Raw genomic sequence first — 25887 nt, forward strand, 5'->3', positions numbered from 1 at the left:
AATCATGAAGAATTTTTAAGTCGACCCATACAATTTTAGCCACTACAGTGGCTAATCAACTAAATTCTTCAAAAAGCCCTTCATCCAACTTTGGACGTTATCGTGTCCGTAGGGGTTATCGTGAAGCGGTATATTTTGTATTTTGCTTATTGCACTCAAAAGGAAAAATGGAGGGTATGGGTTTCAAGATAAATAGTTGCTGTTGTTTTGGGACCTCTATTTTATCGAGTTCTAATAATTACAAATTTTCTGGAATTAATCGAACCTTATTGATGATTGTTTTATAACCTGCCTGGTCACCGCCGCCGATGTTTGTCAAATCTGTACAGAATTTGATAAAGAGTCCATATAGTAATGTCGCCCAAATGATGCTAATAGAGTAGATGAAGGGCATTATTTAGTTTGAACCTCTAGCGTTACTTTAATTGTTACCATTTAAAGCTGACAAATTCAGTGTTTATAGCAAAGATCTATAAGAAAAATTACCCTGAATTCCTTTTACACAGTCCGCTGCATAAAAATTAAAACACAAATCGATTGGATTTAATACTTTTGAGCTAATTTTTATTGTTTTTATTGTTTTACGATAAGAAAATGAATAAACATTACATTTACGACTTATGTACTAATGCGATAAATACATTATTTTATTACACATATATAAATAGTTTACAAGTAAAAAAATAAAATAAAATAATTAAACAAACAGTTGCTGACGATCATTGGAAACATTTTAAAATACCGAAATTCGGGAAACACGCAATTCATTCATTTACAATAATTTTTTTTTTGTTATTTGGATATAATTTTTTCTTGCTCTTGCTATACTGTAGACAGTTAAATACTTAAGTGATTTGTATAAATTTTTATTGATTTGTTTTTCGTTTTTTTTTTTTTTTTTAATAAAAAAAAAAATACATACATATTATTGTTTATTAACTTAAATACACACTAATATACAACTATACAAAATTAAAAGCTAAATATCTTTGCTGTTGATTTCTTCATACATAATTTAATGTCCTTTTTTTGTTAAAAAATTAAAACAAAACAATTATAATAATTAACAATAATACATACATACAAAGGGGAACTACTGTGTTATGCTATGTTAAAAGTGTTTGAGCCAGTTTCGCCATAACGTTTAAACAATGTCCTTGCCAGGGTCCCAGAAATAATACCCAATATCGTTGGCGTTTTTACCACATCAATAATCTCATACGATTTATTCTTCTCATATCCGAAGTTGAACTTTCCGAACTTTAAACTCAAACTTGTATGTGATCCTCATCATCGGATTGATGTTGTGACGAGCTATCTACAGATCGACCGGGGGGACTACCAGGATTTAGTGTAGGACTGGGAGAACGGGTTACCGCCGCATGTGCTGGTGAAGACTCTGCTAAGGGGGTTGGTGAGGGACTGGTGGGTATGGGCTTGATAACGCCCAATGTTGTGGCAGTGGCCGCTCCACCACCATTCGCTGCATGGGGAGGTGAGGTTGGGGGGTTTGTCGGGGCTGCTGTAGCACTTTGATAATAACTGCTAAGCGATGACAATGAACTCGAGGCTGTGAGATGCGAGAAAGGAGTTGCGGCAGCTGCCGCCACTGGTAGACCAGCCAAATGACTCATATTTGGTACGCCAGCGTAAAGACTGTAGGGCAAAGGTTTTTGCATAGCAGCTGCCGCTGCCGCCTGTCTATAGTACAGATCAATTGAATTAGGTGGATGACCAGCATGAGCAGACTGTGCGCCTGGATAGGGCCAGGCTCCAATGTAGGGTGATCCACCATAGAGTCGTTGGAAAGCGGCAAAGTTACCAGCCTCTGCCAAGAGTTCTAAGCCAACAGCAGTTTGGCGTTTCCATTTGGTTCTGTAAGTAGAAAAAATTGATTAATTATTAGAAGCTTGAAAAAAACGCGAAAAAAGTTTGGCCAAAGTCATTATTTGCTAGAGGTAGAAAATTAAAAAATTCTCCGAAAGAACAAAATAAAATAGACTCATGAATTTATTTGAATTCAATGAAAATTGGTATGTAAATATCGTGACTTTTGCACTTGTTTTTCTATACGCCTCATGTTTTATCAGATTTAGCAAGAATTTGGTATGTGTAATACACCGTAGCGCAGAGGTTAGCATGTCCACCTATGATGCTGAACACCTGGGAACTGGCGACATTGGTGAGTTACCATGACATGCATAGAAGCCATGTAAAAACTTCTCCCCAAAGAGGTGTCGCACTGCGGCACCCCGTTCTGGCTCGATTATAAAAAGGAGGTTCCTCATCATTGAGCTCAAAATTGAATCGGTTACCGCTCAATGGTATGTAAGAAAATTGCCACTGTTCCTTAATGGAAGGTTCATCATTCCGTATGTTCATATTGGTGTAACACCCCATATATTCTTGATTGCTTGACATTTTATGCCTAAGTAACCAAATCAATCTATCCGTCCGTCTGTCGATAGCACACTAACTTTCGAATGAATAAAGCTAGCCCCACAACATTTTGCACAAATACTCATTATTGATGTAGGTCTCTATGGGTTGTAGAGAGACCAAATTGGTTCATGTTTAAATACAGCTCCCATGTAAAACAATCTCCCGATATACATCATATATCTTGAGCTTTTAGAGAGCATAATTTTTACCCGATTGGGTTGAAGATTTGTACGATGATTTATACCCATCACCTTGGTTATATATGTAAACCACCTTTGGTCAAAATCCGGTGAATAGTGCATACCTTATGCCCAATAGCAGCTATATCGAATTATGTTCCGATTTGGACAAAATACTTATAAGTACAAGTCATTGTTCAATTGTGTATAACAAAATATTGGTCTTTACAATAGCTTTATCTAAAAATAAACCGATCTTAACCATATACGACACAGATGCCGAAAAGCCTAACATAAGTCACTGTGTCAAATTTCAGTGAAATCGGACCGAGGCATCGGTCTATATGGCAGCTATATCCAAATCTGGACCGATTTGGGCCAAGTTACATAAAAATGAGCCTAACACAACTCTCTGTCCCAAATTTCGGCGAAATCGGACAATAAATGCGACTTTTATGGGCCCAAAACCTTAAATCGAGAGATTGGTCTATATGGCAGCTATATGCAAATCTTGATTGATCTAGGCTAAATTGCAGAAATATGTCGAGGGGCTTAACTTAACTCACTGTCCCAAATTTCGGCGACATCGGACAACAAATGCGCTTTCTATGGGCCCAAAACCTTAAATCGAGAGATCGGCATATATGACAGCTATATCCAAATCTGAACCGATCAGGGCCAAATTGAAGAAATATATCGATGGGCGTAAGACAACTCACTGTCCCAAATTTCGGCAAAATCGGATAATAAATGTGGCTTTTATGGGTCTGAGACCCTAAATCGGAAGATCGATCCATATGGCAGCTATATCCAAATCTGGACCGATCAAGGCCATATAAAAAAAGGAAATCGAAGGGCCTGTCACAACTCACTGTCCCAAATTTCAGCAAAATCGGATAATAAATGTGGCTTTTATGAACATAAAACCCTAATTCGGAGCATCAGTCTATATGGCAGCTATTTTCAAATCTCTACCGATCTGAGCAAAATTGACGAAGGATGTCGAAGGGCATAACACAACTCACTGTCTCAAATTTCAGCAAAATCGGATAGTAAATGTGGCTTTTATGGGCCAAGGAACATAAATCAGCGGATTAGCCTATAAGTGGGCTATATCAAGATAAAGTCCAATATAGCCCATCTTCGAAATTAACCTGCTTATGGACAAAAAAAAAAAGAATCTGTGCAAAGTTTCAGCTCTATATCTCTATTTCTAAAGACTGTAGCGTGATTTCAAAGACAGATAGGCGGACATGGCTAGATGGTTTTAGATTTTTACGCTGATCAACAATATATATCCTTTTTTGCGACATCGGTCAGTAAATGCGCCTTTTATGGGCCCAAACCCCTAAATCGGCGGATCGGTCTATATGGCAGCTATATCCAAACCTGTACCGATCTGGGCCAAATTGTCGAAGGGCCTAACATAACTCACTGTCCCAAATTTCAACAAAATCGGATAATAAATGTGGCTTTTATGGGCCTAAGACCCTAAATCGGCGGATCACTCTATATGGGGGCTACATCAAGATATCTGTGGAAAGTTTCAGCTTAATATCTCTATTTTAAAATACTGTAGCGTGATTTCCATAGACAGATGGACATCCGGACGGCAGACGGACGGACATGATCGTGTTAGATTTTGAAGCTGATCAAGAATATATGTACTTTTTAGGGACGGAAATAGATATATCGATGTGTTGCAAACGGAAGGATAAAATTATGAATATACCCCCATCCTTCGGTGGTGGGTATAAAATCCGTGGGTATTTCTTGTTATGACCTGCCATTATACCTTTGTAGTTTTTCCCCATAAGAAGAAACCGGACAAGGAACTTGACAAAAGGGGTCAGTCGAATTTAACAACCTTTAACTTGTTATATGGACACCATAGCGTAGATAAATTATATACGGACAAAGATTTTCAACTTCACACATAGTCTGGTTGGTGGCGCTTGTGAATTTGGATAAGCTAAGAACATGACGCAAGCGAAATTCTGCTCTCAATGGCATGCAGTTTGCGTCGTTTGCATTTTGTAAATATGCATTTTTCCCTTTCCCTTAAAAGGAAAATATGGCGTAATGCACGTATATTAGGTTTTCGCAGTTGTATCTTTCTTTTTATACCCACCACCACCTAGTCATTCTGTTTGTAACACTTCGAAATATTCATCTGAGACCCCATAAAGTCTCGACATTTTGAGTCGAGAATATTGACGTAGGTCGTTGGGGGTTGCAAATGGGCCAAATCGTTTCAGATTTAGATATAGCTCCCATATAAACCGATCTCCCGATATAAGTCATATGAGCTCTTAAAAACCGCAATCTGTGTCCGATTTGGCTGAAATTTTGCATGTAGTGTTTTGTTATGAATTTTCAATAACTGTGCCAAGTACGGTACAAATCGGTGTATAACCTGATATAGCTCTCATATAAACCGATCTCACGATTTGACTTCTTGAGCCTTTACAAGCCGCAATTTTTGATTTAGTTGAAATTTTGCGAGCGGTTTACGACTTTCTAAAACTGTGCCAAATACGGTCCAAATCAGTCTATAACCTGATAAAGCTCCCATGTAAACCAGTCTATCGATCATTCTTGTTCGGTTCCTAGAAGCTTTAATTTTTGCTGGTGTGACAGAATAAAACTTTGCTCTTCAACTAAATTTATTTTGTATAAATTTTTTGCAGAATCCATGGTGGTGGGTTCCACGCTTTTACTTGTTTTTATTTCTTTTCTTTTTGCCCTAAATTTGATTATTTTCGTTTTTGCGGCAGAGCTGCTTGCTTTAACGAAAAATAAAATAATTACCAACACTTATAAGCTAGACATTTGTTGTAAAATTTTGAGAGCACAAAAATTTCTCTGTAATTTCAATACTCTTTGTCATCGAAATATGGTCTCTTCAGCCCATATGAGAACATAACCTAACTACAAACCAGTAAGAAAAGACAAAAGTCGGGCGGTTCACTTTTTTAGCCCAAAAATGCAAAAATGTAAATTTTGCCTATGAACATTCCACTAAGGAACAGGGGCAAATTTCTCACATATCAATGAGTCCGATTTAAGTTTTAAGCTCAATGATAAGGGACCTCCTTTTTATAGCCGAGTCCGATCGGCGTGCCGCAGTGCGACACCTCACAAATGTTTCCGGCATTAGGAGGGGAAAACCAGCGCTGAAAATTTTTTCTGATGGTCTCGCCAGGATTTGAACCCAGGCGTTCAGCGTCATAGGCGGACATATTAACCTCTGCGCTACGGTGGCTCCCAAAAATTAAGGTTACGAATTTTGGTACACCACACAAATTGGTCTGAACACCTCATAGCCATACTAACTCACTACAATGGATCTATTTGTCATCATTGTCCAGAACAGGCTGGCAGACGGTCGGACATGGCCAGATCGGTTTAGAATATGAAGAAATTCAGTTTATATAAATATATGCATATGTTAGGTCGATATTTTGAGTTCTTATGAACAGAAAGCTTACATTTAGATTCCCCCAATCCGATGGTGGTGGGTTTAAAAAGGTGGAAATTTAAAGTGTTACTAGACGCAGTTTGACTGCATCCTGGCAAAATTTCATAAGAATCGAAATACATTCGAATGTCAAGATGATCATATATTCAAATTCTGCCAATGGAAAATCTAAATAAAAAATCCCTGTTTTCAGAATTGGTAAAAATTACTTAAATATCTATGAGTTATGCTCACATACTCCAAAAAAAATGTTGCGGCAATGTAGTTTGGCTACGTTGAAATTCGTGGAAAATATTTTCGGTTTTAGATTTGGAATAGTTTGCATCAAGGCTGGCCATGTTAAGATTTATTCCCTGTTAGTTGAGAAACATTGTTGCCATTTTCCACGATAATTTGTTATAAATTTTGTATAATTTTTCTGCTTGGCTGAGTATTCGTGTTGCACCATTTGGTGTTTAGCTGGCTATGATGCTGTTGAATAATTGCCACTTCATACTGGTCTCACACGCACGCACCTATCGAATGTCTTATATGATATATTTCTAGTAGCCTTTTTCGCTTTTATTTTATTTGTGTATGCATTTTCGCTAGAGTACATTTCGTACATTTGTGTCCATAACACATTGCCTTTCTTCCCTTACAAAATGTTTTTCGGTTTGGTGGCATTTATTTGAAACTGCTGCCGATTATAGTGTCCATAGTTGTCCGTAGTTTATGGTTTCAAATGGTTTTTAATGTTGGCTGTTAAATGTGCCTGCTACTAGCAAAAGTGGTAATTAAAAAACGCAAAACGAGCAACTGCATTAAAGGAATCACCAACCAGCTAGGGTTAGCAAAAACGAAAGAGTAAGAACCCGGGGGTAAGACCAACAACACGCAGCTACATGCAGCATAAACGTGTTACTAGCTGCCACAATTTTTCTTTAATAAATTCCACGAATTTGCAATAAGTTTTATAACTTTTTTGCTGGTGGTCATGGAGGTGATGATGGTGCTCTGTGGTCCACTATTGAGGCGAACAGTGCCATTTGGTTTTGTGCTAAGTGGGCAATTTTCAGGAGGCCCACAAACAAAAGCAAAAAAGGAAAACAGCTCCCGGTGCTAAACTTTAGCTGACCCATCAAGACTGGATGGAGTGCTCTAAAGTGTCTAGCCCAGACAAAAGTCTGTGTGGCTAGTTGGCTGGCTGGCTACCTGCCTCAATGGCTGCTGACTGTTTGGCTGTTGTTTGAATAATTTATGGTTTGTTGGCAGCACCAGTGGCAGCAGCAGCAGTCTGGGTAATTTACAGATGCATATGGCAGAAAAATTGTCATCGTATGTGTGTGCGCTGCATTTATCTCAAGTTGTGCCATGATTTTTACACCACCCCGAATGGAAGTTGCGAAAATTTATGACACATTAGGCAAATCTCTGAGTAATGTTTACCTCTCTATCTCTCCCCCCTCCCCCACCCCAATGAGTATATCAGAAGCCTAAATGGAATTGGTTTTTTGTGTTATTGGCTATTCTCATCTACTCACCTTCGATTTTGATACCAAGTCTTAACTTGGCAATCACTGAGATCCAATTTGTGTGCCAACTCTTGTCTTTCCTGGACACTCAAATATTTTTGTCGTTCGAAAGATTTCTCCAGTGTCTGTAGCTGATGATCGGTAAAGGCGGTGCGTGCTTTGCGTTGCTTTTTACTCAGGCCACTCATGTCATTGGTGGAGCCACTTTTAATACTGTTGCCATCGTCGTCTTTGCCTCCTGAAACAATGAAGAGGGAAAAAGAAACGCCACAAACAAAAAGGGCGGAGATATTTTTGTTAGCAACACCAAATCAATGCAAAAAAACAAAAAACGACAAGCAAATAGCTATACAAAAGGAGAAAAGAAAAACAAATCATAAAAATCTCTATCTTACACAAAACCACTCACACCAACACGAACACACTTATTGTAGATAGATTCGTCAAAAACAAGCATTTCCCCGGCTAGACTGGGCTAACTATAAGCTGAGCATAAAACCGAAACAAAAGACTTAAGACACAAACGTGTTTGGTTGGCTAGCCGTGGTCGCGGGCAAGTGAATGATACTTTGTGCCTTTTCTGCGTTTCGTTTCCTGAGAATGGGTGATTTTTTTTTCTTCTACAGATTTTAATTATTATGTATTTTTTTATTATTGATTTGTTCAGTCATTAGCTATTTTACAAATTTAATTACAATTGACTTTGCTTAAACTCTCCCCTCCCCCTGCATGTCTACCTTCTTCACTTCTCTGCTCCTATAATTTGCATTGATAATTTGCATATGCCCATGCTATTTAAATGGATTCGTTATCAGGTTTCGTGTTTATTTCTTTTTTTTTAAATTCCTAAAACGTTGAACAAATTGTTTTAATTTTTACGTTGGGTGTGCATTTGTTTTTTTTTCTGTCTTCAATGTTCTTGGTAGGTGACGGCAACCAACCAACGCTGTCTAACATCATAATTTTCTTTAATCATATGCTGTGTCTAATCTTTGGAATTTCTTCTTCCATATAAATAAATAATCTTCTTTTATATAAATAGATAAATAGCTCCATCTCAAGAGAGGAAATTGCATTTTTAATTCGTTTTTAATGTTCATACTTTTCTATTAATGTGTGTGTTAAAAAAAAAATTAAAAGTTAATGGCTTTGAAGGCAAATATTTTGTGAACTGTTACTCTTGAATGTCAATTCAGCCCATAATCGTGACTATGAAAAGAAAAAATAACTTTTTTTTTTGTTTTGTTTTATAGAAGTAAAAATTTTTCAACGGCGATATATTCTTGGATCGTTGAAATCTGCTAAAATTGATAGAACTGCCGATTCAACGTCTTAGGCACATATAAAGCGAATTTATTATCATTAAGATTTGTCACAGCGAGTTGTACAAGGTTCCTCCGTGCCGATTTTGGTCAAGATTGGATTGTATTTACTAGATATAGCTGCCACATATACCAGTCTCCCGATTAGAGTTCTTGGACCCCAAAAAAAGGCGTATTTATTACCAGATTTTGCTGAAATTTTGCACAGTGAGTTGTTGTGTTGGGGCTTTTGAGATCCGTACAGAATATGGTCTAGATCGGACTACTTGTGGATGTAGGCCACAAATCAAAATTTTGCAATAGATACGGCATTATTATCCGATTTTGCTGAAGTTGGATTCAGTGAGTTGTATTGAATCCCATCTCATCCATACCGCGCATTACGGAGCATATCTAGATACAGCTGTCATATAGACTGATCTAACGATTTACGGTCTGGAACTCTTTTTAGGCCCATTCATAGTCCAATTTCGCTGAAATTTGGAACAGTGAGATGTGTTAGGCTTTTCCATATCTTTACCGAGTCTGGTACAGATCGAACCATCTTAATCTGAATGGCTGCTTTGAGTTTGCAAACGACTTTTTCACCGGATTTTAGCAAAATGTGATTAGTTTATGTATATCCGAGGTAGTGGGAATCCAAGGTCGGCCCGGCTGAACTTAAACTCGTTTCTTGTTTTTATAACTAAAGTCCGAAACATAATGAGGGCGTTGATCCTTGTTTCTCAGAGTCGCGTAGCAAAAATGCATCTCTGCACAAAAATCCCACAAAAGCAAGGTGCAAAAGTAAAAACATTTTCAACTGAGCTTGAAAGTGAGCGTCATTCTGTGCTGCCACACGTATAGTAGAGTTTTTATTCGTCAAAGCAAAAATGTGTTTAACTGGGTTTAACTGCAGGGTACTATAACTAAGGCTATTTTTTTGCAACACCCAAAAGGGAGAGTGATAGACCCATTGATATGTATACGGATCGACTCAGAATCATTTTCTAATCCGATTTAGTTACGTCTGTCTGCCCGTTTGTTTATGTTAATTTGCATACACAGTACAGGTCGCAATTTTTGTCCAATTGTCCTCAACATTTAGCATAGGGATATTTTTTTTTTTTTTGCTTAAAGACGAATCCTATTGAAATAGGAAAATTTGAATTCATAATGCAATCATATGGTCACTTCTGAACCGATTATCTTATTAGTGTCGACATTACTGGTGAATTTGATAGAAATTGGTTCAGATTTAAATAGAGCATCCATATGTATGTATTATCCGATTTTCGAATATAGAGTCTTTGCAAGCGAATTTATAACCCAAAATGTTCTCAAAACTTTGTACCACACTTTGTGTTACAACTGCTTGGGTTTTGGCCGAAATCGATTCAAAATTGGATATAGCTCCCATATATTTGGACTAATATTGTAATAATGTAATCATTTGTTAATGAATTTTCACGAAATTTGGCACAAAGGATTCCCTTATAAATTTCATGCTTACGTTGAATTTCCTTAAAATAAGCGCAGATTTATATATAACTCCCACATATATGTATCTTCTGATTTACACTTTAACAGCCTCTACCATAGTGTTCCATAACAGATTTTGTCTCAATTTTGTCATTTTTTATGAATTTTACTACATGTGCCGATTTTAGTTCAAGTCGATTAAGATTTAGATATAGCTCCCATATATATGTTCCTACGATTTTAACTAATACTGCGATAATTTTATGATTTGCTAACCGATCCTCACGAACTATGACACGAAGGTTTCTCTTATGACACTTTTGATCACTGGTGAATTTCTTAGAAATCGGTTCAGATTTAGATATAGTTCGCATGTATATGTTACTCCAGATTTTCACTTTTAGGGCCTTTGCAAACGCATTTCTAATCTTTGCAAACGCACCAATCTTTTCAAAATTCTTCTGTGAATTCCACAATATGTATGGATTTTGGCCGAAATTTAACATTGGAAATTGCAGAAAGTGTGGTGAAGGGTATCAAAAGGTCGGTTTTGCCCGACTTTAAGGCAAAACAATGAACAGTGAAAATGTTAAATAACACTTGTTAAAAACTCACTTGGAGTAATTCAAGTGAAATGGAAAAAGTTTTGAAATTTTCACAAACAAACATCCCTGTTTTAACCCCAAACGCAGCTATTAGAACAAATACATTTTAAAAATGTTTACCACATTTTGAAGTTCACACCTCTAACATTAGAATCTGTTTTTTGATATTTTTTTTGAAATTTTAATAACTTAAAAGAAAATATAACCAACGAAATACAGGAAATTTCGACTAAGTTTGTTGCTTATCGGTTGTTTAAGTTTAACCAGGGTTGCCGAATTTTATAATTACTTGTGATTATTACTCCCCAAGGTGTTCTGAAGCATATTCAATTGGAACATTCAAAACTATTTCATTTTGAAAATTAGTGATTTTTTGATTCGTTAAATATAGAGCCAAGAAAAGTTTATGCACATGATTTACATCTATAGGCCCTATAGATGTAGATCCTGTACCACTGCATAAACTCTTCATCGTGACTAGAGATATAGATACTGTCCAATTCCAAAAGTTTTTATTTCAACTTTTACGATTTTCTTATTTGTTACAAACAATTAATTAATTTTTTGCACATGGGAAAACATTCCCCCTTCTTTGTTAGCTTATACGTAAGTACATTTAGAAGTTAATAATTTGATGTTGTACCGCCCAAAAAATCTAAAAAAATTCTATTCTCAACTCGATTAACATAAAGTCAATAAGTTCTGCTTTTGACTGCCTTTTGAGTTTTCTATTCACTGAGATTAGTGGGGAGGTTCCACTTAACCCAACCATTTGCCATAATGTTGGACATTAAAACAGCAAAAAAGAAGCAGAAATATAAAAACCACAACTACAACGGCCATAACATAATTGCATATTTTTATGGCAAATAACAGAACATTCAACTGAAGTGCTGTATAATTTTCTAATATTAACTAATACACAAACAGCTTTTGGCAAAATAGCCATCAAAAACAAGAAGAAGAAGAAAACAAATAGAACAAAAAACTTCCTGTATGGATGTCGAACAGGCAGCATTGATACTATGCGAGTACACTGATACCAATAACAAAAAAAGAGCAAACAAGTAAAAGCGTGCTAAGTTCGGCCGGGCCGAATCTTATATACCCTCCACCATGGATCGCATTTGTCGAGTTCTTTTCCCGGCATCTCTTCTTAGGCAAAAAAAAAAGGATATAAGGAAAGATTTGCTCTGTAAAATGTCATCCAATTCGAATAAGATTTGCGCCCTTTGGGGGCTCAAGAAGTAAAATGGAGAGATCGATTTATATGGGAGCTGTATCGGCCTATAGACCGATTCAGACCATAATAAACACGTATGTTAATGATCATGAGAGAATCCGTCGTACAAAATTTCAGGCAAATGGGATAATAATTGCGACCTCGAGAGGCTCAAGAAGTCAAGATCCCAGATCGGTTTATATGGCAGCTATATCAGGTTATGAACCGACTTGTACTTTATTTGACATAGTCGTTGAAAGTAACAATAAAAAACGTCTTACGAAATTTCAGCCAAATCGGATAGAAATTGCGCCCTCTTGAAGCTCAAGAAGTCAAGTCCCCAGATCTGTTTTTTATGACAGCTATATCAGGTTATGAACCGATTTGAACCATATTTGGCACAGTTGTTGGATATCATAACAAAATACTACGTGCCAAAACTCATTCAAATTGGATAAGTATTGCGCCCTCTAGAGGCTCAAGAAGTCAAGACCCAAGATCGGTTTATATGACAGCTATATAAGGTTGTGGACCGATTTGAACTATACTTGGCACAGTTGTTGGATATCGTAACAAGACACGTCGTGCAAAATTTCATTTCAATCGGATAAGAATTGCGCACTCTAGAGGCTCAAGAAGTCAAGACCCCAGATCGGTTTATATGGCAGCTATATCAGGTTATGAACCGATTTGAACCATACTAGGCACAGTTGTTGTATATCACAACAAAACACGTCGTGCGAAATTTCATTCCAATCGGATAAGAATTGCGCACTCTAAAGGCTCAAGAAGTCAAGACCCAAGATCGGTTTATATGGCAGCTATATCAAAACATGGACCGATATGGCCCATTTACAATACCAACCGACCTACACTAATAAGAAGTATTTGTGCAAAATTTCAAGCAGCTAGCTTTACTCCTTCGGAAGTTAGCGTGCTTTCGACAGACAGACGGACGGACGGACGGACGGACATGGCTAGATCGACATAAAATTGCACGACGATCAAGAATATATATACTTTATGGGGTCTCACACGAGTATTTCGAGTAGTTACAATCAGAATGACGAAATTAGTATACCCCCCATCTTATGGTGGAGGGTATAGAAAGTAATTTAAGTTTAACATATCTACAAATTTGAATAGTATTTAAACAGTATCGTACTCTTCGCCCTACACCTGGTTGTAGATATGTGGAGTTCCTTAGTCGTACTCTTCGCCCTACTCACTGGTTGTAGATATGTGGAGTTCCTGAGTCCATTTGACCAAAAGTGTGGAAACTGATATGGCAATCAAGCTATTGAGATCCATAGATATATTATTCTTTAATTGGAAGCATTGAACTTGATGGTGAAAACCTGTTCAATCCCATGTTGAAGCTCCAAAAAGATTTTTGGAACATTGAAAAAGTTGCCTTAAAAGTACGATCCTAGTCCCCACGTTAACTAAATTGGTGGATATGATTTGGACCTCAGGGTTTTTCGCCCCACACTAAGCCAAAGTTTGAGCTTATTGGACGCATAGATGACGAATATTCATTGGATTTTGCTCAATATCATAACGCTTCACAAACGCACATACCCCAAAGATAAGACGAATATGGTTTTTGACTATATTGATATGATTTCATGAAACTTTTGCATTATTCATCGTGAAACTGGTCGATTTTGTGACCATTAACAATAATAATTGAGTTTGGACTACATCAAAACTAACTTAATGACTCTCTAGTAGAAAAAAATCTTTTGACATCCACCAAATTATGTCATGTACTTGAAGTTTAAAAAGCCATCACTCTTTTCAAAGACATGAACACTGTCTTCAACAAATATAATTGATGTGAAAAAATATTCGCCATAAAAACAACAAAATATTACAATAAAAGACAAATTCAAAACACCTCAAATCCCCCAATGTTCTAGCTAACATAAAATACCACCCAGTGGGGTAATTCTTCCATTAGATGTCTGTTACTTTTCATACTTATAGCATTTCGTATATTCCGGCAGTACATTAAAGCGAAAATAATCGCTACATCCGGTAAAACGATAAAACTCCCTCATGGCTATGAAAACAAAAAAATAAAACTAACAGAAAATCAAATCGAAAAATGGATTTCATTTGCTTTTAAAGCCAAACGAATTTATGTTGGCTTTTATACACATGAATCTATTTCGCCGACTTTATAAGATGTACTAAGTTTGAGTAATAAAAGCAAGAAAAAAAAGCAAAACTCCCCGCCAGTGGGAGGAAATTACCTAAGGAAAGAAAGTACTTTAAAAGGTAAATATCTTGATTTCTTTTTTTTTTTTTTGGTTTTTGTTATTTGCTCATAATGGCTTCGCCGTAATTTTTGTTATTTTTTTACTTCCATTTGGGTTGGGGAAGAGTAAGACCAGTCTGCTTGCAATTAAATTGTCTTCACGGGAAATGTTTGGTGTAATAAATTTCATTAAATTCATTACAATATGAATGGGAGTAGGAAGGCAACTTTTGCCATTTAATGCTATCTATGTTTTAATAAAAAGGGGAGTTATCCAAAACTTTAGGAAATATGATATTCGAGAAATAAACTAATTATGTGAAGATAAATAAATAAGCCACATAATGTAGGGAAGCGAAAAAATTTACTTATTGTTGTATTTTATGATACGCAATAATATCATTTTACGAAATGCATATTAAAATTTAATTTCTCTAATATGACTGCAAAAAGCGGCCTTTTATCAAAATAGATCAATTAAGACAATATGATATCCAAATAAAACGTAGGCAATAGTCTGAAGAACCGCATCATTCCCAATATCTCTAAAGCATGCAAGTAGAGCGCATAGGGCAATATGGGAATCAAAGGGAAGACATCTGAAACGAGATCACGAAATTTATCTTCAAGTTTGGGTAGAAGTATTGTCTCCAAAACCTGTTTGGCTAATTTAAGTCTTATGTCACCCAAAGAGGGCATTATGAGACTCTATTGAATGCATTGAAATCCAAAACTATTGAATCCCAGTTTTTTTTTTTTGCAATAAGAGAGTAGGTTACAAATATACACATGAAAATTGTATTTCACATTCTGCAAAATTATAAAGATGGGTTTGTACATGTGCTCTGGAAGAAAAAACCGGTTGGTAGACGTGTATTTGAAAACTGTAATAAAATCTAAACCGATTGTTATAAAACCCAACTATAGGATCAAGTGTCTAAAATAGTAATATGTGCCAAATATTGTGAGGATTCTACACTTTCACCACAAACTGATATGGATAGACAAACAGATTAGCAGATGAACGTACATGACTAGATCAAATCAGGAAGGTATTTTAATTTGATCCGCATACTTATTAATGGGTTCAGCTTTCATCCTTCTGGATGCACCATGTTATATAATTCAATACCACAGTAGAGGTGTGAGGCATAAATAGACCTTTTAATGAATTGTATAATGTATGCATATTTCAGTTGCTCATACAGTAAAAAACAAAGTACAAAATGCAAATTTGCCCACGAACATTCCATTAAGCAATAGCGGGGTTACTTCTTCCATATCTATGGGTGCTGTCCGATACCAAGTAAAGCTTAATGTTGAGGAACTTTTTTTAATTGCCGTGTACGAGTCTGAATTTAAGCTCGAGCACCATTTCTTATGGCGAGAGTCCGAAGGACTTGCCACAGAGCGACACCACTTTAGTAGAGAAGTGAACACGGTTGATTACCAAAGGTTAATGCCTGATAATTGTTCTCAGCACGAAGAGAGGACAATTTTTCTGATATTCTCTCCGGGATTTGAACCTAGGCGTTCTGCATCAAAGAGAGACATGCTAACCTCTCAGCTGCGGTGGTCCCAAAAAGAAGACAATAGAGGCTCCTGTAAACTAAAGAATGCAAATTGAAAGAACCGATTGATTGATTTTCTATGAATGTGGAGTTCAATATGCCCTGTCTAAGATTTGAATCTGTCTATGATATGGGCCTGTTTACAAACTGAAACTGCCTATTACAAGAACTCATCTATATTGATCTCAATTTAGAATTGTAGAGAAATAACAATAGACACACGGCGCACGAACATAAATGAGGAGGGTATTAATATGGAATTGAAAGACCTATCAAGTATAGGACTGTAAATCAAAGAAAACTTTTTAATGATCCTATTCTGGATATTCTTATGAAAAATATAATGATATAATTAAGTTTTTGTTTTGTGCTTTTTTCAAATGCTAAGCCCATGTTCAACTTTTTTCATACATTTTTTTATAAATCGAAAAATATTTTTGTATGATTTAGTTTCTTATGTAAGCCAGAGTTTATATATAATATTGCTGCATCTATGAAAATGCTCCAATGAATATGTATGATCTATGATTTGGATTTTCTTAGTCGTATCCGTCAAACGTCAAAAGAATCTGTTTCGGCAACCACTTTTCTGATATCTGATACTTAATTTGCCTTTTTTACAATCTTGACCAATTTTCAATAGTATATTTGAGTAAGATGTTGTTAAAATGTATTTCTTATAACCTCCATAATAGGATGGGGGTTATACTAATCTAGTCATTCCGTTTGCAATACTTTAATACATCCATTTGCGTCTCCATAAAATATATATGCTCTTGATCGTCTTGACATTGCAAGTCGATCTAGCCATGTCCGTCCGTCTGAACGAATAATGGCATCCGCTTGAAATTTTGCACAGATAATTCTTATTGATGTAGGTGGGTGGGGAATTACAAATGGGCCATATCTGTTACATTTGGATATACCTCACGTTTAAAGTGTGAATTTGAGATCCTGAATCCCTGGAATGCTGCAATTGTTATTTGATTTGATTGAAATTTTGAACTTAGTGTTTTGTTATGACTTAAAACTTCAACGGTTGGTATTGTCCAAATCGGTCTATAACCTGATTAATCTCTCATATAAACCAATCTTCCGAATAGCCTTCAACGGCCCCCAGAAGCTACGATTTTTTACTGGATTGACAGAAATTCGGTACATTTATTACCACTACGCTCTTCAACTAAGTTAATTTTGTGTAGTTTTTTCGTAGAATCAATGATGGTGGGCTGGCTAGATTCGGCCCGGGAATAAATTTTTGGTTCTACAACATATGTCAAAATCTCAATACAAAATCAGAAGAATTTACCCAAACTTTTCAATACGCTCTGGATTTTCTTATATTTCTAACAAATTATACATCATTTCAAATTGTCAATTATACCATACTTAAAGAATATGTACCCTTTATTAAAAAGGTATGTACCCTTTACTAAAGCAGTAAGGAAAGGCAAAAGTTGGGCGGGGCTGACTATATAATACCCTACACCACCTTGAGTACTTAGTTATTTTAATGTATATTTGTAATTTATCTCCAAATGTAGTCAGACTTTAATTCTGCATACCCATTTAATTATCAAGTAGAACCTTGTAAGATTTTCTTACGATGGAGAAAAAATGTGGATTTCTACAGCCTCAAAAGGCTATATCGGATAAAAGATTATATGGGAGTTATATATGTAAACCTGTGCCAATTTTGATGAAATTTTGCACACATACTGGGACGTCAAATAGAATATCTCACGCCCAATTTTGTAGAGATTTGACCAACAATGTGGCTTTTACTGCATTAAAAGTCCATATCGGAAGAAATATACATAGGAAGCTAAATCTAAAACAGGACCGATTTTAATGAAATCTTGCGCACGTATTGGAACGTCGAAAAAAATCGGACGAAAATTGTGGCTTTTACAGGTATAAAGTCTATATCGGATGAAATATATATCTGGGACCTACATCTAAATCTTAAGCACTTCATGCCAAATTTTGTAAAGATCGGACAAAATTGTGGCTACTACAGCCTTTAAAGGACATATCGGATGAAATATATATATGACCGATTTTTAAAAAATTTGTGTACAGATTAGGACGTCTATATAAAACAGCTCATGCAAAATTTTGTAAAGATCGGATAAAAATTGTGGCTGCTACAGCATTAGAACTTCATATCGAATAACAGATATATGTGGGTGCTATATCTAAATCTGAACCGATTTCTATGAAATTTTGCACTCGTATTGGGACTTTATGGAAACACTTTATGGAAACACTGGCTGCCAAAGCCATAAAATTCTGTATCGGATGATATATATGGAAGCTACATCACAGATTAGGACGTCAAATAAAACAGCTCATGCAAAATTTTGTAAAGATCGGACCAAAATTGTGGCTGCTAAAGCCATAAAATTCCATATCGGATGAAGGTTATATATGGAAACTATATCTACAACTAGATCGATTTTGACGAAATCTTGCACACATATGAGGTCGTCAAATAAAACACCTCATGCAAAATTTTGTAAAAATCGGACCAAAATTGTGGCTTCTTCAGACTTAAAAGGCTATATCGCTTCATAGCTTTTTAATGGCAGCTTTATCAAGATCTGAACCAATTTTTTCAAAATCAATTGTCCTTGGGTCAAAAAATGAATTGTGCAAAATTTCATAACATTCGGACAATAAATGCGACCTGTACCTTGATCACAAGAATACATGGACAGACAGTTGGACATAGCTAAATCGTATGAAGAAGTGATTCTAATCCGATCGGTATACTTATCAATTGGTCTAGCTCTTCTCTTTCTAAGCGTTGCAAAAAAATACATATAATACTATGTACCAAAGTGGTCGTAAAAAAGGCGAAAATTTGTTAATACTAAACTTTGAGTTGGTAGCGAGCTCCAATTGACTGTGCGAGGTTCGTGGTTTCGATTCCCACCAGAGGCTTTGGCCGGTCGCTGCAGTGGTATCACAACGGGCAACTCTATAATCTGAATGCATGAAACAAATGTTTCTCATTTTAGATTTATGCATTGTAGTTTTTGAACTCTGGCACTCTTCTAGAAGTTTTATGGGCTTTACAAAAATTATGTAACCCTCCCAATCTCACAATTTGCTTTGCTTTATCTGAAATCTTTTTCAAAATTTCAACAATTATAATAAAAACGAAACACTTCCACTCAGAAGCTAATCTCAAAACCCCCTGTTTGCTTATTCCACCCTTTATCAGATAATGGCAGAGAATTCTAAAATGAAGGGGTTACAATAGACGATTGCAATTCGTTGAAAAATCAAGCCAAGCATAAAAATGCAATTTTTCTAGTGATGTCTAGGCACAAAAAAGGTATGAGGCGGCAGACACAAGACGAGTTTATGAACAACATAAATTCGCTTTGTTGTAGTTACAATTTTCTGCCTGCTTTACTTAGGCAATTGCCTTATGTGGGCTATGTGTTTAATTTTATATTATTTTTATATATTAACTAAGTTAAATAAACTATGTAAGTGGCTTCAAATTGAAATACTTTCAGTTCCTGTTAAACCCAACGGTTAACTCTGTTACTTCAAATAAGACCGAAGCATGCCATCTGAGTTTAGTTAAAATAAAAAAAATCTGAATTAAGCCATGCTATTTTTTCCCTGTTGTGGCTTGTTATAGATTTTTCGCTTTGGTTTTTGTTGTTGTTTTGTAGTTTTCAATAAAGCTTGTTGTAAAATTTTGCTTTTATTTCTATTTACACGGTCTTATGATTTTGTTATTTCCTAATATGTTCTCTTGTGCATGTCTGCGCTGTCGACGGCAGTGGTATATCTATTCGCGGCATTTTTTGTGTTTGGCGGTATGAGTATAGTAAGTGTGCTTTTAGTTTATGGCAAATTGTTGGCTCTTTGGTGGTGTTGCATAAAATCATGCACAAAAGCCAAATAACACGAATCACTTAGCCAAGCATGCTTGTTAAACATTGCATTTGAAGGAATGCACTAAACAAAAGACTTAAGCGACAAACTTGTTTTTCCTTTGCTTTTGAATTTTTCACTTTTGAATGTTTGACATTATGGCGACAACATTGTCCATAAACTTTGTGTTTACACAATTTTTAGACACATTTCTAAGGTTTCGCATCATAAATATTTGCAAAACGTTTACAGAAAGGCATTTGCTTAATCCCCAGCAAAATATTTGATTGAAAAAAGAAATTCTGTAAATAAGCTAATGTAATTGCCGTTTTCAAATACTTTGTAAAAAGCGATACTTAAACATATGTATTTTTTTAATCGATTGATAGTTTGCTATTTCCCAATAAATGAAAACTGCTATAGAATAAATCATCAAGTGTTTAACATGTGAAAATCAGGGATTCCAACTTTGTGCTTATGGCACAAAATGTAGTGCTTTTTAGGTAACCAAAAACCCGAAGTGGCACTGCATAGTGTCAAACGAAAAAATGCATTAAGTAATTTTTGTTCGCATTTCTGGCCATATTTGTCCATACTTTATTGTATTGTAAATAAAGGTCATTTCTAGTTAGTGTTTTTTATCTTTTTTGTCAATTTAAGGTTTTTTCATTATAGACAACATTCTATTGAGAAATTTAAGATACTTCCCCAATGATTAGGGGCCTATTTCTGCTTCTCCGAACGGCATGCTGTTTAACGAATTTTATTCGAATATATGTCTTAAATTGCTGTATACATCATTAGTGGGAGGAAAACCACTACTGAAAGTAGGGTAACCGCTTCTGAACATTTTTTCTGGGGTTCTACACGGGATTTGAACTACGCATTCGGAAAAGAAAAAATACATCTCGTCACACTCATTGTGATTTTACTTGATTTTTCACTTATTCTAAGAACAATTCAAATGATAAGCCACGATTTCTCGTTAGAAATATGCACCTATTTGCCAAGTTTTCAAAAAAAATCTAAGTTAGTGCTTTTTTACTTCTTTTTTCACAAAATTCTATCCTTTTCACAAGATTTGTTGCGCTTTTTGATGGTAAATTGTTGGCATCATTGGTGAAAACACTGGCCATATGAAAATAAAATTTTAATTATTTCACACGCTTTTAATTTTAGATTTGCAATTGGAGGTGACAGTTGAGGGCATGCAAAGATACACAGAGCATTAGTCCTAAATTACAAGTCCCACCAATACATTTTTAATAATAAATATATTGGGTTGTCCAAAAAGTAATTGCGGATTTTTCATATAGTCGGCGTTGACAAATTTTTTCACAGCTTGTGACTCTGTAATTGTATTCTTTCTTCTGTCAGTTATCAGCTGTTACTTTTAGCTTGGTTTAGAAAAAAAGTGTACAAAAGTATATTTGATTAAAGTTCATTCTAAGTTTTATTAAAAATGCATTTACTTTCTTTTAAAAAATCCGCAATTACTTTTTGGGCAACCCAATATTTGACAACCTGATAAAATGAAAGTTCGCAGCGAAGAACATTATGATATAAAATGACAGATGGAAAATTCAATGGTCGTACCCATTCATTGGCTCAAGTGTTCAACAGTAAACCCCAGGTAGAAAGACTTGAGCTACTTTTTACAAGCACCTTCCAATATTCAGAAACACACAAAATATGGATAGGAAGCGTTTCTGAAGAACAATTTACATTATGCTTTAGATATTTGAACAAATAAAATAATATTTTCTTAAAATAAAAGAAATAACAAATTTTGTTGTCTTCTCATGCCCAGAACATTTATTGCTAATACATGTTAACAAATTTACTTCATAACATTGCAAAAGCGGAAAAAATAATGCCGACGCATGTTTTCCGTTGAAATGTCATCCAAGTAATAAGTCATAGAAGAAGACAGCATCAAATAAGGTTAGCGAAAATTTGACTAAAATTTTATATAAAACATTGCTAAAATTTCTTAAATATTTTTGATACAAAACGACACAGACAATGAACATTAGGAAGAATAACATAACGCCAACTGAAATTCCCGGCAAAAATTAGGTAGGGTTAGAGTGGCGGTCTTTTAAACAGACTCACTTAGACAATTTTAGTCCATTGTGATACCAGAGTAGCGACAGACCAAAGCGTTTAATTGGATTCGAACCCACCATCCGCGCACTGATTATTCGATCATGTTACCAACTACCGGTTAAAGTATGAGGTAACACATTGTTTAGATCTATTTTTATAGCTTTCAAAGGAGAAATGCAAAAACCGGAAGGAGCCATCTGTAAAACCTGCTAAATCAGTCAGTATGTGTGCTATACATAAATAGATTAGAATACTTGACAATGGAAATTTCTCTTCTGCTTTTTGGTGTTGCAAATAAAAACACAAAGTTGTTACATTTATACGGTTAGATGAGATACTGGTATGTTCGAAGTACCAAAACAGGTGTTTTGGGTTCGATTCTTTACAAAGATCTTTGTTTTGTGGTATAAAACTAAAGATGTGGTATCGCTGTGGGATTGTGTTTTCCAAGCGAATCTGTTTAAAATCAATTTTATAATTGCCTTTGACTTGATAAGCAAATCTTAAGAGGCCCTATTTTATTCTAGAACTGTAAAAAATAGCGTTTAGTGTGCGGTTTTTTATTAAAATTAAAATTAGTGTAAATTAGATTGAGCCGAATTTTGTATACCCTCCATTATACATCGTACTTAGCAAGTTTTACAGAAAATATCATGATTTCGAACCACTTCGGATAGGAACAGAGCTCAGTGTGTTCAAGAACTCAAATTGAAACTTCAAAGAATTGGGCCTCCTACAGCCCAAAAGACCAATTAAAAAAATAGTTTTTATAGGAGACAACATGGTTATGGACTCATTGGCACCATATTAGATTCAAAACTAAAAAGCCATTGCAGACTCAATAAGAATATTGACTTCCAGAGGCTTAAGGAATAAAATTTGGTAATTGGCTTGTATGGGAGCCAATTTTAATTAACAACAAATTAACAACAACTAACAGACGTACGGACAGACATGGTGAGATCGATTAAAAATATCTTTACAATTAACAATGTGCCAAATTTATAGGTCTAATGTCTGTATTTCGAGGTTTCACAAGCGGAAAGGCGAAGTTAATGTACCTACTGTCCTATGGTGGGGCCTAATAAAGTATGTAAATGTGATTCCCCAGCTTTATGTTATTGTTATTTTGTCGAATGTTTTTAGTATACTTGGAAGCCTATGTACAATACTTGTAAATACTTCCCTACTTGAATAAAGATCTGAATGTAGAGGTAAAAAAAAGCTCACCGCCTAGAAAAGTCTTTTAAATTGGTAAATTATGTTGCGCTATATAAATCGCCGATTTGTGAGATTTGCTTGTTTGTTTTTTTCCCTAAACCACTACTATGGGGGTATTATAACTTAGTGCATTTGTTTGTAACAACCCAAATGACAAAATCTAGACTCATTGATAAGTATACCGATCGACTCAGAATCATTTTCTAATTCGATTTAGCTATGTTTGTCTGCGCAATATTTATCCGATCTTCATTAACATTAGCACAGAATTTTTTATATCCAATTGAAAACAGAAGAAATCGGTTCAGATTTAGATATAGTTCCTTTAATATGTTCGTCCAATTTGAACGAATATTGCAATGATGTGGCCATTTGTTAACCAATTCACATGAAAACTGCCATAAATGAGATTGCTTTTGTGACTTCAAGCAAAGCTGTTGAATATCATAGAAATCGGTTCAGATTCATACATAGCTCTCTTTGCCACCGTATTTCTTAACAGATTTGCACAATATTTTGGGCAATGTCTTATTTTATAGTTTTTACTATGTGTGCCGATTTTGGATTAAATCAGTTCGGATTTAGATATAGCTCATACATATATTTTCGTCTGATTTTCACTAAGGCTCCAATAATTTGGCAATTTGTTAACCAATATTCACAAAATTTGGAACTAAGGTTCTCTTGTGACTCTTCTGATCACTCGTTGATTGCATCGAAATCTATTCAGATTTAGACATAGCTTCCTAATGTCACTTTAAGGGCCAATGCTAACGCATTGATCAACCGATTTTCTAAAAATCTTGCACAACGATTACCTCGAAACGATTGGTCGAAAATCTGCATGTAGAGTTTAAAAAGATCGCCTTTGACCAACTGTAGCCCGTTCTGACTTGTTTTCGTATTGAAGTTGTGGCTCTACCACCTTTGTATTTTGCGGTGTTTTATATCACAAATCCAAATACCTTACTTTGGAACTATGTCGATGTAGGCTATAAAGCGAATCTTTTATCATCCTCAACATCATATTGAACTATTGGCTAGGTTAGGTAATATATATTAATATACTATCCTATAACCTAACACTTTTCCTTTTCTCTTCCTATCTAGTTCCTATCTGTCTCCTAAGTCCCTAATTTAGTTAAATAAAGCTCACCTCACCATTACTACAAACGCTGTTGTCATCCATATGTCCACCGCTGCCATTCTCGCTGTCACAATCCTCGTTGTCCTGGTAATCACTGCTATCATCTAATTCCGCTCCATGATTGCGCTCCACAGCTGCAGCTCTTGCGGCGGCCGCTGCATTTGCCGCCTGGGCATAGTGTTGTTGCATGGCGGCCGCATATTGGGCCACATTCAGGCCATTCGAACCCATTTGTGTGGCGCCGACGGGAAAATGCATTTTATGTGCCGCCAAGGGATGTGTCATGCCTGCTGAACTTAATCCAGTGGTGGGGGAAGGGTTTGAATGAGGATGCTGAGGGTGTTGTTGTTGCTGCTGCTGCTGCTGTTGTTGTTGATGATGAGCCAAGGCCGGGTGATGACCAGCAATCAAGGGCAATGGCTGACCCAACGCATGATGTTGGCCATGGGCATTGTGTAGAGGATGCAATGGATGCGTTGCCAAATTATGGGGAGGTGATGGCTGATGAGGATGAAGATGGTGTTGGGCTGGTGGGGAATGTGAAGGTTCCGAATTGTTGTTGTTATTATTGTTGTTTTGTTGTTGCTGCTGCTGTTGTTGTTTGTAAAATGCAGCCGCCGCATTGGCCGCCTCCACAGCGGCAGCCGCGGCGGCACTGCCTGCCAAAATATCATTGATCATGAAACGTGAACGATTTGGCTTGAGATTGGACATTTTCTGATGTTCACTGGCATTAAGGGACGGCGTTAATATGGTCATTGAATCTTTCATGGCCACCACACTTTTCATTAAAAATTTTTTAAACAAATTAATCACTTAATTGCACAAACAATCCAAACCCTTTCAATGGTTAGTGTTGATATTTTTGAAATTGTTGTTGCTTCAGTTTTTTTTTCTCAAAATTTCTTTGTCTAGAACTCTTTTAGGGTTCACCTGTATTCTGTTTAGGCTTCTTAAACACTTTTCATTGTTGGTTGTTGTTTTTTAATTTTCATAATTAAAAAAATTATGTTTTTTTATTGTTACAAATTTCTTGTGTTGTTTTGTCTTCTTTCTTTTTTTTTTATTATTAATTTTTATCTTCTACAAGTGTTGTTTAACGCGCTTGCAACGTTCACACTCACGCTCAAAACGAAACTAACCGCACCTGCCTAAGTCTCAGACACAAAACGTATCTTTCAGTTTCAACTTGTGTCGACAGAATGAACGTTGAACCAGCTTGAAAACCAGTAATTGCTCACTTTTCGAGAGTTGGCAGCAGCCCCGTTGCTCTTAGCTCTTGAAATAGTGGTAGTTTAGAGAAAACAAACACACATGCACACAGTTAATCGGCAATCCAGCAATCTACAGGAAACCCAACAAACCAGCTTCGACTCATCCATGTGTAGTGGTGGTTGTGAAGTAGTGCCCGCAATAGTAGAGTGAGAAGTCTAAGTTCTGCTTTTGCTCAGCA

At 35.9% G+C, this 25887-nt stretch overlaps 1 protein-coding gene across 1 annotated transcript; it reads right to left on the reverse strand.

Annotated features, from left to right (window-relative positions):
- Positions 1-944: 944 nt before the first annotated feature.
- On the reverse strand, positions 945-25609 carry LOC106093064 (homeobox protein B-H1). The gene is made up of 3 exons (XM_013260045.2): positions 24449-25609; positions 7626-7854; positions 945-1875 (listed from the first exon to the last, which is right to left on the reverse strand). Exons 1-3 carry the CDS (start codon positions 25221-25223, stop codon positions 1269-1271), a joined length of 1611 nt encoding a protein of 536 aa, XP_013115499.2. The 5' UTR covers positions 25224-25609; the 3' UTR covers positions 945-1268.
- Between the last annotated feature and the right edge of the window lie 278 nt (positions 25610-25887).

The sequence above is a fragment of the Stomoxys calcitrans genome, chromosome 4 (genome assembly GCF_963082655.1).
Source record: "Stomoxys calcitrans chromosome 4, idStoCalc2.1, whole genome shotgun sequence".
Taxonomy (NCBI): domain Eukaryota; kingdom Metazoa; phylum Arthropoda; class Insecta; order Diptera; family Muscidae; genus Stomoxys; species Stomoxys calcitrans.